The following is a 17500-nucleotide window of genomic DNA, read 5'->3' on the forward strand; positions in this document are numbered from 1 at the left end:
GAGTTGTTCTGTGGCTTTTTGGATGTTTTCGTCGTACAGAAGCTTTATTTTGTTGTTAAAGTCTATTTGTCTGTTGTGAGTGGGACCGTTGTAGTATATTTTATTTGCTTTGTTGATAGCCTTCTCGATAATGTGGGGTGGGCAGAGCACTTGCGTTAGGTGTTGGTGGATCGTGTTGAATTCTTTGTCTAGGTACCCATTTGAACATATTCTAAGCCCCCTGAGGAATAGGTTGCACCTTACCATGATCTTTACGGAGACATGGTGGTAGCTTAAGAAATGAATATAGGAAACGGCAAAAGTGAGTTTCCTACATACTGTGAAGGCATATCTGTTCTGTTCTCTTATGATCAGTACATCTAGGAACGGCAATTTTTCTTACTTTTCCCATTCCGTTTTGAATTTTATGGTCGGAACTAGCGAATTTAGTCTATTAAAAAATTCATTAAAGTCTCCCCAGCTATTGTTCCAGAAAGTAAAAATATCATCTACGTATCTAAGCCAGATCATATTGCGGGGTTCGATAGACTACAAAATTTCTGTTTCGAAATATTCCATGTACAAGTTTGCTAAAAGGGCTGATAGGGGACTTCCCATGCTAAAGCCAAATTTTTGTTTGTAAAATAACCATTGAAAGAAAACACGTTGTTAATGAGGCCAAAAACTACTAGGGAATCGGTTATTCTCCTCCTTCTTAGTAAACGGTCGCCTGCATACCATCTTAATATCACACCCATATATGCTTTGTATATATACCCTTGTAACATTTCATCTGTCCATATTCTACCAGTGAACAGGGGCACAGAAGCAAGTGCCCGAAATATATGGTTGCAACGTTTAAATAGTGTTTTATGGGCCTTCTTATATTCATATATATATATATATATACAGTATATATATATATATATATATATATATATATATATATATATATATATATATATATATATATATATATACACACATTTGTGATCGATACATATCCAATACACACACATACATATATATGTATGTATGTATATACATATGTATAGACACACACACACACACACACACACATATATATATATATATATATATATATATATATATATATATATATATATATATATATATATATATATATATTGAGACTGCACATGTCATTGCAGATTATTCGCTTGATATATAAATTTATCTATTTATAATTATATCCTAATTCTTCCTAGTTTCAAAGTATTCTTGGTTTCACTAAGAACAAAGAATAAAGACATTCATGAATTCCAAAGAATATTTTCATCCTGAAAAAGATAACATATTTCTATCTGTATTATAGAAATTAATGATATTCCAGCTATTCCTATAGATGTTGTATTCCTGGTGCATTCCAGAAAAGAATAAATGCTTGTATTCACTAAAAAAAAATCAGTTAATTCTATAAGTCTATGATCATAGAAGATTTAGACATTTTCAAGGTTAGGTTAAGTAGATCAGGTTAGTTCAGATTTTCAAGTCTTTGTATATATACATAACAAGCCTAGTTCACAGGCTTCAAACACCAAGGTTTAAGTCAGGTTTGCATGTGCCCTTGCATGTGAAAAGCACAGTTCACTTTCTTGATTTACAGAAAATCAACCCATCTTCATATTCCTGCTGATTTGTTCTTATTTAACTATTTAATTTTCACACATGACACCTGTCTCAGTGGCTCACTTAGACGAGAATCTAACTAACTAACGTTCACGTATGACACCTGCCTCAGTGGCTCACTTAGACGAGAATCTAACTAATTTTCATACATGACACCTGACTCAGTGGTTCACTTAGACGAGAATCTAACTAATTTCCACACATGACACCTGCCTTCGTGGGTCACTAGACGAGAATCTAACTCATTTTCACACATGACACCTGCCTCTGTGGGTCACTAGACGAGAATCTAACTCATTTCCACACATAACACCTGCCTCCGTGGGTCACTAGACGAGAATCTAACTCATTTCCACGCATGACCCCTACCTCAGTGGTTCACTAGACGAGAATCTAACTAATTTTCACATATGACACCTGTCTCCGTGGGTCACTAGACGAGAATCTAACTAATTTCCACACATGACACCTGCCTCCGTGGGTCACTAGACGAGAATCTAACTCATTTCCACATGACACCTGCCTCCGTGGGTCACTAGACGAGAATCTAACTCATTTCCACAGGTGACACCTGCCTCCGTGGGTCACTAGACGAGAATCTAACTCATTTCCACACATGACACCTGCCTCCGTGGGTCACTAGACGAGAATCTAACTCATTTCCACACATGACACCTGCCTCCGTGGCTCACTAGACGAGAATCTAACTCATTTCCACACATGACACCTGCCTCAGTGGCTCACTAGACGAGAATCTAACTAATTTTCACATATGACCCCTGTCTCAATGGCTCTTCACCTGACGTGAATCTAACCTGTCTCAGTGGCTCCCCACCTGGCGAGGAGAATCCAAATCCGAATCTCAGTTTCCCTTAAATTTCAGACGCTTCCCAGCCAGCCAAGATCCTCTCAGTGGACTTCAAGGCCAAGGAAAACGCAGCCAACCACCATTGCGAGAAGTACGAACTCCTGGAACGTCGGAAGGACGTCTCAGTCCTTCGAAGGGGAGGGACCTTCCTGATCACTGTCACTTTCAACAAGACCGTCGACCTGAAGAAGCAGCATCAGCTGAAGATCTACATGTCCTTTGGTGAGTCTGAGAATGCTCTCTCTCTCTCTCTCTCTCTCTCTCTCTCTCTCTCTCTCTATATATATATATATATATATATATATATATATATATATATATATATATATATATATATATATGTATATATGTGTGTGTGTGTGTGTGTGTGTACTATTTGTTTATTTTTCATTTTTATTTACATTTTAGGCATTTTTATTTATTTATTATTTAGTTTTATCTAATTTTATTTATTTATTTTTATTTTTTACTATCTTTTATTTTTATTTTTTACTTTTATTTATTTTGATTTATTATTGATTTTTATTTTCTTTTTTTTTATTTATTTATTTTCATATATTTTTTAAAATTTATACTCTTCATTCTTTACTGCAAAGCCTTTTTTCTCTCTCACTCTTTCTCTCTATTCTTCATCCTTTATTGCAAGGCTTATCTCTCTCTCTCTCTCTCTCTCTCTCTCTCTCTCTCTCTCTCTCTCTCTCTCTCTCTCTCTCTCTCTCACTTGTTCACACCGGAAAAAATCCCTTCGGTAACACAAATCCCCCCCTCCCTACCCATACACTCAAAACTAGAGACATACCTAATTAGGTTTAGACTAAATACCATTACCGAAAACGTCTGACGACTGAAGTACCTCTCTCTCTCTCTCTCTCTCCGTCAGGGCCAAGGCCAAACACCCAGAATGGGACCCAGGCAGTGATGACAGTCAGCGGGAAGATGATGTTTGACAAGAACCACGAGATTTGGGACGTCAGGGTTGACGAGAAGAGTCCTACCAGCGCCACTCTGGAGGTAAGCTATTTCAGTGTCTGTGGTTCCTGTCGAAATGTTGTTGACCTGAGGTCATGCAGTAATGTCTAAAGAGGACCCCTGAGGCCTATTACAGTCTTTTAAAGTAATTTTTTGTATTTAGATAGGACTCGGATGTGGTTCATGTCGAAATGTTGTTGACCTGAGGTCGTGCAGAAATGTCTCATAGAACATAGAACTTATGAGGTCCTATTACAGTTTTTTTTTTTTATAATTTTTTCTTGTGCTTAGACAGGACTTATAGTTAAGGCAAGGAGAAAATACTTATTAAGAATATATCATTAAGTGCTTATGATTTAGATTACTAGTATTCGTAATCAGATCGACAGATGAATGTGTGCACGTATACATGTGTTCTCTGACTTGTATTTCTTTAAATATACATTACACACACCACACGCACACACACACGCATACATACATACACGCAAGACACACATGTATACATATAAAATATAAATATACATATATTAAATATATATATATATATATATATATATATATAAATATATATATATATAAATATATATATATATATATATATATATATATATATAATATATATATATATATATATATGTATATATATATATATATATATATATATATATATATATATATATATATATAAATATATATATATCTGTGTGTGTGTGGTATGTTTGTCAGTATGTGTCTGAAATGTCTGTGCCTTTGCATATACGTATGTTTTTGCAACTTCAGAGCACTAATAAATATGCTAAAATAAAGCGTTCCAATCACACTGCAAAATAAAAACTTAAATGCTCTTCCTTTCTCTCTTTTTAGACGCTTTCTTTAGAAAGTAACTATTACCCCTTGCTGATCGAGGTAATTTCCTCACAAGTTCGTATCAGCTGTCAAATTTAAAATGTTTCTTTTACATTTGCCTGTCCGGCCTACTTTTGTGCTCAACAGTTTATATAACAATTGAATTCAAGATTAATTTTTCATTTCTTTCGCGCAGCCTTCAGTACTTATTGATTCTTGATTCCATATTTGAAATGATTCATTTTCTAAGACTGTTTCCCTTAATCAATATTTCATTTGCTTGCCAATTGCCCATGAACTTTGGGAACTGCTCTTAGGTAAAATAACATCTTGTAAGCTTTAATGAAATTCCTATAGCCCTAACCGCGGTAAGGAGTTAGTTCCGTCTGCAACCTATCTAGCTGCAACACATTTCCTTCTTTATACTGATCCACCAGTCATATTCTCTTTTTTCTGTCTTACTTTCCTTAACCCTCTCCTATCAATTGTTTCATAGTGCAACTGCAAAAGGTTTTCCTCCTGCTGCACATTTAAAACCTTTTTACTCTCAATATCCCTCTCAGTCCTGAATAACCTCATAAGTCCCACATCTTGGCTTTTGGCCTAAATTCTATATTCCATCCCATTCCGTACAGCCTTAATGAAACTTAGTCTATCGATATTATCAATGTATGAATGCAAATGTTTACATAGAAACCCGTTGTACCTAGCAGCCCTGAACTTCTCTCAATTAGACAATCATCCAATTATCGATACAAAAAAAAACCCTTCTCTGGAAACTTTAATGCTGTCAGTATATGAATGCAACTTACGCTAAAGAAATCTTTTGTACCTAGCAATCCTTAATTTCTCTTTATTTGACTGCCATCCTGTTATACTGTATGTAAAACATTCCCTTCTCTAGAATGTTTAACCACCCTGTTATCTGTAAAACATACTCTTTTCTAGAACATTTAACCAACCTGTTATCTGGAAAAGATACCCTTCTCTAGAACATTTAACCACCATGTTATCTGTAAAACATACCCTTCTCTAGAACATTTAACCATGTTATCTGGAAAAGATACTCTTCTCTAGAACATTCAAAACTCTATGTTCCCTACTTCAGATCCCGATACCTTTTCAGGGGAATGCAAATTACACTAAGGAAACCTGTTCTACCTAGTAATCCCAAGCTCCTCTCAATTGGACTACCATCCTCTTATCTGTGAAAAACACCTTTCTCTGGAACATGCAACAATCTTTGTTCCTTCCGTCAGATCCAGATACCAACTGAAGCACCTGTAGGGCTGTGGAGCACTGCCTTTGAATTAGCAGATCGAGGAGACAAAGACGGGGCTTCCAGGCATCTCATGAGGTCGGAGCAGATGACTTACATTCTCTTCAACCCTTGGAACAAACGTGAGTTGTTTGGAGGGAAATGTTATGTCGTGAAGTCCTTGGTATGTGAACCTTCTGTGCAAAGGTGCCTTATATTGCCATCAGAATCATTGGACTATTCACTACAGGGTGACTGCTAAAAGGAGGGTATACCTAGGAAACATTAAGTGGTGAAGTCCTTGACATTTCAACTTTCTGTGAAAATGTGCCACATGTTGGCATTTGAATCATGAGACCATTCTCTGCAAAATGACAGAAGATATTCACCATTAAACTTTATTGATACATAAATAATAAGTATCAGTGAATTTATCATCCATTTACAGGACTCCAGCCTATTGTGAACTACAGAATAACTGCAAAATAATCATTATGAATCAAATAATAGTTATAATCATATTTTTTTTTACTCATTTTTAAGTAATTAAAGTCCTAATATATGCTATCCATCATTTGTTTGCTATCTACAGTGTCGCATAATATAAACTACAGAATAACTGTAAGATAATAATTTTGAATCAAATATTAATTATGATTATATTGCCTTAACTAATTTTTAAATAATCATAGTCCTGATCTACTCTATCCATCAATTCTCTACTATCTACAAATAGTATGATGTCAATGCAGTCCACTTCAAACTTCACCAATGTTTAAAAACGACTATTTTGACATTATGACTTTCCTTCACTGACTATTGATAGCTAGAATAGGTTTTATCCATTTTCATATTTGAGTTCTAATAGTACGATTTGAATGCAGTCCACTCTTCAACCTTCAGTAACGTTCAAAAACGACTATTTTGGCCTTATGATAATCCTTCACTGCTGGTTGATAGTTGGAACAGATTCCAAGTATTTTCATAATATTGAATCTCAATTAATATATCATACCAACAGGTGACTACACCTACATGGCAGAGGAGCCCAAACGGGAAGAGTATATCTTGAACGATGTTGGAAAGGTGAGACTTAATATTATTTAACTCTTCGTTACGTCAGGAATTTGCCCGGTAGGGTGGGGGCTAGCTACTGCTGTTAGAGTGTTACTCAAGGTTCTTTGCAGCCTACCTTTGACCCCTAGCTGCATCCCTTTTCATTCCTTTTACTATGTCTGCGTTTATATCCTCTTCCCTCCATCTAGCTTCCCTCAACCCTCTCCTATCATTTCAGCACTGACTGACCACATAGGTACCATGGCTTGGCCTTTGGCCTAAATTTTACATTCCATTTCTAACATTATGAATTTGTTTATAGTCAAAGAGTATATTATTATTATTATTATTATTATTATTATTATTATTATTATTATTATTATTATTATTATTATTATTATTATTATTATTATTATTATTATTATTCAGAAGTGAACCCTGTTCAAATGGAACAAGCCCACAGGGCCAATTGACTCGAAATTCAAGCTTCCAAAGAATATGGTGTTTATTTGAAAGAAGTAACAGAAGGTAATGGAAAATACAGAAAGAAGATATCAGTATTTAGAAAATTAATGAATCAACAGGTAAAAATAATGGCTGAGAAGTTGCTGGGTACAAGCTTAATTCTAATAGTCTTCTGACTGATTTGTGCAAGTTCATCCAAGAAGTAATACTGAACGTTACCAGAACAACCAATGGTATGTACCAGTTATATATCAATACCACTCTTTCAATTTACTTTAAGGTATGGATCGGGAGCTACCCAACGGCCCGTGGAAGACACTGGGTATTTGGTCAGTTCGATGACGCTGTACTCCCAGCTTGTATACTTCTCATGGAGAAAGCTAAGGTCTCCCCAGAAAACAGAGGTGATCCCATCCGCGTTGCCAGAGCCATTTCCAGGATTGTAAGTGAAAATTCCGTTTGAGTTTGAATTTTTTCGGTGATGATAATATTTGCCCGTAATTCATCGATTAATTTTAGTGGGCTTATCATTCATCAGGATGAGCAGGGTAATGTTACTTTTAAGGTCAAGTTAACTAGCAGTCAGTGGGAACATCCAGTAATAATTTTTAAGGTTGAGAATCAAGTTACATGTAAGATATTACAACTCGCGTTAATCAAACATTGAAATCAGAGATGACATATATAGCAATTGACTTCGAATCTCTCAGTGGAAAGCATGTTTACTTCATCTATTTATCTATTTATTTATTTATTTATTTATTTTTGCAGGTAAACAGCAATGACGACAACGGAGTCATCATGGGCAGGTGGGACGGAAACTATGAAGACGGCTCTCCACCCACCAAGTGGACAGGCTCCATTGCCATTTTGGAGCAATACGTCAGTACGCAGAAGCCAGTTCGGTACGGACAGTGCTGGGTGTTCGCTGCGGTTGTTAACACTGGTAAGAATGCAAAGTGCTTGATGTCTTTCTGTTTCTTTTAAATTCTAACAAGAGTTTTTTGTTAAAGATATTTTCATAGCTACTGAGATCCGACGTTTCAGATAATATTTTTCCTATGTGACTCTAAACACCACTGTATACTACCTAAATCTTAGCAAACTCTGTCGTATCAAACCTTTCTGCATTTATATGTCAGTTTAGGGTCAAAGAGACACTGGTTGTACCAGGTCTTTCTGCAATTATAAGCCAGTTACTGGTCACAAAGAGACACTCTGTTGTACCAAGTCTTTCTTTATAAATGAGTCAATTTAGGGTTACAGAGAAACACACTGGTTCCTACTGTGATATTCAAAATCATATGATTCATCAGTCTTCTGAATGATATGGGTTAAAAGACCATTCTTTATCTCAGTTTGCAGAGCTATTGGACTACCAGCCCGAGTGGTCACCAACCTCAACTCAGCCCATGACACCAATGGATCTCTCACCATCGACGAGTACTTTGATAAAGATGGTGAGGAGTACCGGTAAGTACTGAACCTTGTCACCATCATTTAGATATTGTAACTATCTTCATTATTCTTCTTTGTCCTGTCTAGACGTCACAGACCTTAATGCGAGTTGAAAGTAACTGACAAATTTCAGGTAGCAATGAACAACCTTATGAGGCCAGCTGAAGAACCCTGTAGGTGGGTATCGCTGTCAGTGCACCTCACGTGGTGCACTGTATGCATTACTAAAAGGTGTTTGCAGTGTCCCATCAGCCCATATCTGCACCCACATTTTAGCCTTTTACTTTTCTTCCATTCTTGCTTTCTTCAGTCTTCCTGTCCAACCTCTCCAGTCATCAAAGGAAACTGAATATCTTGCATATCATGAACTCGTTGTCAGGATTCTTCTGTTGATGTAATATTACAGGAGAATCAGACTTAAGAACTTCCTGTTTCATGAGAGAATCCTAAGAAACTAAAGTCCCTTGGTTTAAGCAACAACTTCCGAGCAATATATTGTGTAGAAAATGACAATTATAGATTTGATGCCATTCACTAAATGCATGGTATTTTCTACTGCATCATTTATAATTATTTTTTCCCCAGTTACAACTTCACTGGTCCAAATCCAGAAGGAGAACGTGACTCAATCTGGAATTTCCATGTCTGGAATGATGTCTGGATGGCTCGTCCAGATCTTCCAGATGGTTATGGAGGCTGGCAAGTCATTGATGCTACTCCCCAGGAAACTAGTGATGGTAAGATATGGAAGATTCATTTATTGATAAAATGCTGGAAATTTCGAGTAGCCTCAACCTACCACCTCTGGAACTCAGTTCTTAAACAATACTTTCCAGAATGTGTCGGGATATCTCACTGTAACATTTAATCTAGTTTCACACTGCGAATGGGATTACTGGTCACTTTGATATCAGCATACCTGTAGAAGAGAATAGTGAATTTTAAGTCTAAATTACTATCTGATTAAGAAGTATACCTTTTCCCAATCATAGTTACTAAACGACTTAGACACTGATTACTGAATTCTACAGAATATGTCTTTAATCAGCCACTTTGGTTCTTGCTACAATTGTCTACAATATTCTCACCTACATACTTGAAATTCTTTTGAGGGGAGATTGCAGTACCTATCACTTCCCCCTACAGAATTGCTCCATTCCAGCATACTGAAGTGGGAGGTTATGAGACCCCTACAAATATATGTTATAGAGATTGAACTAATCAGTTAACATTCAACATATCACGTAATCCTCTCTGAAGTTTGTTTTCTAATATAAAAACAACTTAAATATCTCTTGGGCTTTCTGAATGCTCCAGGTTATGTGAATTCTAGCTTTACTTTTTCCTGATAATGGACCCCTGGAACTGAGAACCTCGACAGCGAGGCACATTTACTCAATAAATAATCCCATTCCATACAGGTGTGTACCAGTGCGGACCTGCATCGCACGAAGCTATTCGCCAGGGCCAGATGCACTTCAAGTATGACGTCCCATTCGTCTTGGCTGAAGTCAACGCCGATGTCGTCCACTGGCAGGTCGACGATGGGGCTCCAGACGGCTTCAAGAAACTCAGCTCCAACCAATTCCAGTGAGTCTCGAACGCCAAGACTTCTATTCCCTTTTGTGGGGTAAAATTTCTTTTAATTATGTCTCTGGAAACTTTCAAAATAGGCTTCTTATTTTCTCTAGTATCAAGAATGATTAGTTCGTTGAATTGTAAGGTAACCTAGCGTCACAAGTATTGTGGTCACTGATGCTTTTTAGAAGGAGTCTTAAACGCCAAGACTTTATATTTTCTTTTGTGGGGTGAAAGTTCTCTTATTTAGGTCTCGGGAAACTTGCAAACTAGACATTCGTGTTTTCTGCAGTAGGAAGAATGATTAGTTCGTTGAATTGTAGGGTAACCTGGCGTCACAAGTACCAAGGTCACTGATGCTTTTGGGGAGAAAGAAGTTTTCTTCTATTTCTGTGGGTATTTGAACCAAGACTTGTGCTTCTTGTTATGATTCTTCAGTTGGGTGGGTTTTAGAAGGGTTTCAAATTTATCATTATGGCTGCTCTAGTAAGAGTGAAGTTCCCTTAGCTAGAATTTAGCTACAGAATTTTGCCATAACCATAGAATTTAGCTACAGAATTATGTAATAACCATAGAATTTAGCTACAGAAGTACTAAATTCTGAGGGACTATTCTTTCCTTAGCTACAAAATAATGCAATAACCATAGAATTAAGCTACAGAATTATGTAATAACCATAGAGTTTAGCCACAGAATTATGTCATAACCATAGAATTTAGCTACAGAATTACGTAATAATCATAGAACTTAGCCTAGGAATTAGGTGATAACCACACAATTTAGCTACAGAATTATATGATAACCACAGAATTTAGCGACAGAATTTTGGCATTACCATAGAGTTTAGCTATATAACTATGTCATAACCATAGAATTTTCTACAGAATGATTTAATAACCAGATTCAGATCATAATCTTTCGTAAGCTATAGAATTATGTGATTACCATAGAATTTAGCTACAGAATTATGCAATAACCATAGAATTTAGCTACAGAATTATTTAATAACCAGATTCTGAGGCACTAACCTTTTCTACACTGCAGCGTTGGCAAGCAAGTGCTAACGAAGGCCATCGGAGACGTCGAAAGCGGAGGATTCAACAAGAATGACAGAGAGGATATCACGCAGGAGTACAAGCCAAACGAAGGGAGTCGTGCAGAGAGGCTCACGCTGTACACTGCTGCCAGACGGTGAGTTTTTTTTTTTCGAACTTGCTTTGTTTATGTTAGGGTCTACCTGCCTAAAATATTTTGTTGCTTTTGGGGTTTTCTTAGGGTTGACGTGCCAAAAATATTTTCATATCATTTCTGTAGATTCTTCTTCTTCTTCTTCTTCTTCTTCTTCTTCTTCTTCTTCCAGTGTTTGCCATAGGATCGACCTGCCTAAAGTATTTTGTTGTTTTGATATTTTCTTAGGGTCGACGTGCATGAAATTCTCGTCATGTCTGTATATTTTCTTCTTCTTCTTCTTCTTCTTCTTCTTCTTCTTCTTCTTCTTCTTCTTCTTCTTCTTCTTCTTCCAGTGTTTGTTTTAGAATCGACCTGCCTAAGTATTTTGTTGTTTTGGTTTTCCTTATGATCGACGTGTATAAAACATTCCTTGTCATTTCTGTGGATTTTTTGCTTCTTCTTCTTCTTCTTCTTCTTCTTCTTCTTCTTCTTCTTCTTCTTCTTCTTCTTCTTCTTCTTCTTCTTCCAGTGTTTGTTTTAGGATCGACCTGCCTAAAGTATTTTGTTGCTTTGCTTTTTCTTAAGATCGACGTGCATAAAACATTTCTGTGCCTCAAATAACTAACGTCTCTGAATCCTAGAGCTGTCTTTCTTGACTGACGTTGGTTTTCATAGTGTCTCTATTTATTTATGAATTTATTTGTTTACTTATATATTTATTTACTTACTTATTTGTTTATTTATTTGTTTCTTCAGGAGTCGCGCTGCTCGACACGCCTTCCGGCTCCCGTCGGAGGCGATCGAGGACGTCGAATTCAACATCAAAGACGTCGAAAGGGTTCCAATCGGGGAAGATTTCTCCATCACTGTGACAATGAAGGTGCTTTTTTCCCCCGCTTGAGTGTAGCTGCAGAGTGGAACTCATAGATATAGTTATAATAAATTATAGTTATAGTTATGATAAATTATAGTTATAGTTATAATAAAATATAGTTATAGTTATGATAAATTATAGTTATAGTTATAATAAATTATAGTTATAGTTATGATAAATTATAGTTATAGTTATAATAAATTGTAGTTACAGTCATTGTCAGTTACAGTTTTCTTAGCTTTTCATGCTGGTTACGGCAGTAAAGTTAAAAATGCTTCTTCGAGGAGATCCAGAAAATTGTCCGGTGTCATATGTATGTATATACTGTGCATATATATAAATTTATATATATATATATATGTATGTATATACTGTGTCATATATATATATATATATATATATATATATATATATATATATATATATATATATATATATGTATGTATATACTGTGCATATATATATATATATATATATATATATATATATATATATATATATATATATATATTGTATATATATATATATATATATATATATATATATATATATATATATATATATATATATAAACAAAATTCACGGAGGAAAGAGAAACAATGGAGTGCTGCAAGGCCTTTCGACTATCGTCCTTTACTTGGCAGCACTCCATTGATTCTCTTTCCTTCTTGGATTTTGTCTTTATTTGTATATTCATCATGTTCCATATTTTCATGATTCAGTTACACATATTTATACATATTATACATATAAATCTACGTATATATATATATATATATATATATATATATATATATATATATATATATATATATATATATATATATATATTAGTGTATCAGTCATCATAAACACCTAACTAATCAACTCTCTCTCTCTCTCTCTCTCCATACCACAGAATGTCGGCGATGCCAACAGGACAGTGACATCACTGCTGACTGCAAGCAGTACTTATTACACGGGAGCCAAGGCTTATCCCATCACGAGAGCCGAAGGGGAATTTGTACTGAAGCCAAATGAAAGTGAGTGTCATTATAGAATTCTCGTTTGTTTGTTTGCCTATTTGTTGTGTTTGTTTTTGTAGCTTGTTTTGAAAGTTCTCTCTCTCTCTCTCTCTCTCTCTATAGCCCTTTGTTGGCCGACTCGGTTGAGCTTCAGACTGTCTCTCGATGGGCCGGAGTTCAATTCCCGCGGCCGGCTGATGAAGAGTTAGAGGAATTTATTTCTGGTGATAGAAATTCATTTCTCGCTATAATGTGGTTCGGATTCCACAATAAGCTGTAGGTCCCGTTGCTAAGTAACCAGTTGGTTCTTAGCCACGTAAAATAAGTCTAATCCTTCGGGCCAGCCCTAGGAGAACTGTTAATCAGCTCAGTGGTCTGGTAAATCTAAGGTATACTTAACTTTCTCTCTCTCTCTCTCTCTCTCTAACTCAGTCTGGGTCCCTGTTGACTGATGCAAAAAGTTTGGCCTTAATATCATCTCTTTTGGCTACTGATATATATATATGCTCTCTCTCTCTCTCTCTCTCTCTCTCTCTCTCTCTCTCTCTCTCTCTCTATATATATATATATATATATATTTATATATATACATACATATATATATATATATATATATATATATATATATATATATATATATATATATATATATATATATATATATATATATATATATATATGTATATATCCATATATATACATTACATATATATGAATATATATATATATATATATATATATATATATATATATATGTGTGTGTGTGTGTGTGTGTGTGTGTGTGTGTGTATACTACCATTCTCTATACCTTGCATCAAAATGAGAGGACCGCAAATCCTCAACCATACCATCTGTATCATACCTTTTGACATATATGTATCAATGAACCCTAAGAACACTCTTTACAAAGACCTCCATCTTTACTTGTTTACTTCTTCCCAACCACAGCAAAGACACTGTCGCTCCCAGTGAAATACAAAGACTATTTCCCTCTGCTGGTAGAGCACGCCATGATCAAACTGGTGGCCATTTGCAACGTGAAGGAGACATCTTTCTCTTGGGTCGGTGAAGACAAGTTCCAGGTCATCAAACCTGACATGATCATTGAGGTCAGTCACACGGCATTATAAACAGCTCGTTTAATCATCGTTTCCTTAAAAATTCCTGCTGTTATGAATCCACAAATATATGAATCCACTGTATGTTTTATATAGCAAAATGTATTAACTTAAGATTTTCTTGACGTCAGGGCTTAGAAATTTATAGGAATTTATTACCACCTTTCGGATTTGAAGGTAATTCTGATAATTTTGATGATTTTGCTAAATATTATGCCTACTTTAATCTTGATTTCGCGAAAATTGATTGTAATTAGGTTTTGATAAACGAGTTAGCACTGAATTTTCTCATTCCTGATATCAAGGAAAAGCTGTGTTTGCTCGCGTCAGAAGAAAGAGAGGTCTCAAGAAAGTGTGTCTGTGTTGAAATTGAATTGAATGAAACAAAGTACCAAACTCTTTTGTTGTGTCAGACGAAAGACAGGTTTCAAGACAATGTGCCTGTGATAAAATTAATTTAAATGAAACAAATTAAGCTTCTCCTTGGCGTCAAAAGTCACTTCGGTATAACAACTTGACTTGAATTAAATTAAGTCGAGCAAAAACTTTTCCAAATTAATCTGAATGAAACAAGGTCATATCATTCCCTGATGTCAAAAGCCATTTCAGGATAACTGCTTAACTTTTTCCTGATACCAGGAATGAGGAAAATCAATGCTAACTCTCATGTGACATCATAATTGTAGCAATTTTTCGCGAACTTAACGCTGAAGTAAGTAAAATATTTAACAAAATAAAAAAAATTACCAGAATTATCTGATTACCACAGCTGTCAAATAGTAACAAAGAAGTCACGATATAAATGAAATATTGCCAAGAATACAAACTATTTCATTCAAGAAAATCTTACAACTTACATGTTTTACTATACCAAACAAACTATTAATATGCTTGCTTTTATTATCAGTGTTTAAGGGTAATTAGCCTAACAGACAAGTAATAACAAAGCATTTATAATAATACAGAAAGATGTCAGAAGATTCTTCTGAATTTTTAAGCCTTCACATTAAAAATACTTAACAATCTAAACAAACTGTGTAATCATATACTTGTTTTTTTATGATTGTTTATGGGTCAATTACCACAACAGACAAAAAATAACGGAGTTATCACAATAATGAATGAAATATTGCCAAGAATACAAACTATTTCATGTCAAGAAAATCTTAAAGTTGACATATTTTTTACTGTAACAAACAGATTGTTTGATCATACACCTGTTTTTTCTGATTGTTTATGTGTAATTACCACAACAGATAAATAATTTCAAAGCAATTACAATAACAAGTGAAATATTACCAAGAATACAAAGTGTATTCATATACTTATTTTGTATGAGTGTTTATGGGTAATTACGACAACTAACAAATAGTAACAAAGCAATCGCAATAAAAAGTGAAATATTACCAAGAACACAAAGTGTATTCATATATTTGTTTTTCATGGGTGTTTATGGGTAATTACAATAACTAACAAATAATAACAAAGCAATCGCAATGATAAGTGAAATATTACCGGGAAAACAAACCAGTGCAAATAAGTAATTCGCCTCTGGTTTAAATTCCTTTTTTTCTAAGCCCTTTGTTGGCTGAGTCGATTGAGCTTCAGACTGTCACTCGATGGGCCGGAGTTCAATTCCCCCAGCCGGCTGATGAAGAGTTAGAGGAATTTATTTCTGGTGATAGAAATTCATTTCTCGCTATAATGTGGTTCGGATTCTACAATAAGCTGTAGGTCCCGTTGCTAGGTAACCAGTTGATCCTTAGCCACGTAAAATAAGTCTAATCCTTCGGGCCAGCCCTAGGATAGCTGTTAATCAGCTCAGTGGTCTGGTAAAACTAAGGTATACTTAACTTAACTTTCGCAGCTGACGACGGAGGCAGTGGTGGACCAGCCCCTGGGGGTTAGATTCTCCTTCTCGAACCCTTTGTCCAACTCCCTGACGAAGTGCTCCCTCGTGGTAGACGCTCCTGGACTCGTCAGGCCTAAGACTATCCCCCTCAGGTATGTAAGAACGCCTTTGGGAAGCCTAGAGATGCTTAATTTACAGGTGTTCGTGGTCTGTGACGGATTAATGTGCAAGTGTTTATTGCGTTTAGTTAAAGGATACAATACTACAGATGTTTTGTCCTGTACTTGAAGAATATATTTGGCGTAAAATATTTGTACCTTTTCAGTCATGGCTAGGAATCATAATCACGAAAAAGACTTACATAAATCACACTGCATTTAGTAGGGGGTTTAAGAGGGCCATTTTTAATCACAAGTTTCCTTAAATATATTTTTCTCGATCTGGAATACACATTTAAGACTGAAGGTTTGTAATACACATTTAAGATTGAAGGCTTGTAAATATGCATTTAAGACTGGAGACTTGTAAATACACGTTTAAGATTGAAGAATTGTAAATACACATTTGAAACTGAAGACTTGTAAATGCACATTTAAGACTAAAAGACTTGTAAATACACATTTAAGATTGGAGACTTGTAAATACACAATTAAAACTGAAGATTTGTAAATACACATTTAAGATTGGAGACTTGTAAATACTCATTTAAGACTGAAGACCTGTAAAAACATATTTGAAACTGAAGACTTGTAAAATTCATATTTAAGATTGATGACTTTTAAATACACATTTAAGATTGAAGACTTGTAAATACACTTTTAAGACTGATGACTTTTAAATACACATTCAAGACTGAAGACTTGTAAATACACATTTAAGACTAAAAGACATGTAAATACACATTTAAGATTGGAGACTTGTAAATACACAATTAAGACTGAAGACTTGTAAATACACATTTAAGATTGGAGACTTGTAAATACTGTGCTCATTTAAGACTGAAGACTTGTAAAGACACTTTTGAGACTGAAGACTTGTAAAATACAAATTTAAGATTGATGACTTTTAGATACACATTTAAGATTGAAGACTTGTATATACACATTTAAGGTTGATGAATTTTAAATACACATTTAAGATTGAAGACTTGTAAATACACATTCAAGACTAAAGACTTATAAATACCCATTTAAGACTGAAGACTTGTAAATACAAATTTAAGATTGATGGCTTTTAAATACACATTTCGGATTGAAGACTTGTAAATACACATTTAAGATTGAAGAATTGTAAATACACATTTAAAACTGAAGACTTGTAAATACATATTTAAGACTAAAAGACTTGTAAAT

At 35.0% G+C, this 17500-nt stretch overlaps 1 protein-coding gene across 1 annotated transcript in view; it reads left to right on the forward strand.

Moving 5' to 3' along the window:
- The window catches only part of LOC136832099 (hemocyte protein-glutamine gamma-glutamyltransferase-like), a 29803-nt gene that overhangs the window by 10692 nt on the left and 1611 nt on the right, over positions 1–17500 (forward strand). The window contains exons 3-16 of the mRNA XM_067092751.1: positions 2513–2719; positions 3378–3508; positions 5575–5716; positions 6595–6659; positions 7375–7536; positions 7866–8040; positions 8453–8567; positions 9138–9289; positions 9974–10142; positions 11175–11321; positions 12057–12180; positions 13073–13196; positions 14127–14287; positions 16164–16300. Of these exons, the coding sequence (XP_066948852.1) occupies positions 2513–2719; positions 3378–3508; positions 5575–5716; positions 6595–6659; positions 7375–7536; positions 7866–8040; positions 8453–8567; positions 9138–9289; positions 9974–10142; positions 11175–11321; positions 12057–12180; positions 13073–13196; positions 14127–14287; positions 16164–16300 (2011 nt within the window). The remainder of the gene's footprint in view (positions 1–2512; positions 2720–3377; positions 3509–5574; positions 5717–6594; positions 6660–7374; positions 7537–7865; positions 8041–8452; positions 8568–9137; positions 9290–9973; positions 10143–11174; positions 11322–12056; positions 12181–13072; positions 13197–14126; positions 14288–16163; positions 16301–17500) is intronic.

This window comes from Macrobrachium rosenbergii, chromosome 49 (genome assembly GCF_040412425.1).
Source record: "Macrobrachium rosenbergii isolate ZJJX-2024 chromosome 49, ASM4041242v1, whole genome shotgun sequence".
NCBI lineage: Eukaryota > Metazoa > Arthropoda > Malacostraca > Decapoda > Palaemonidae > Macrobrachium > Macrobrachium rosenbergii.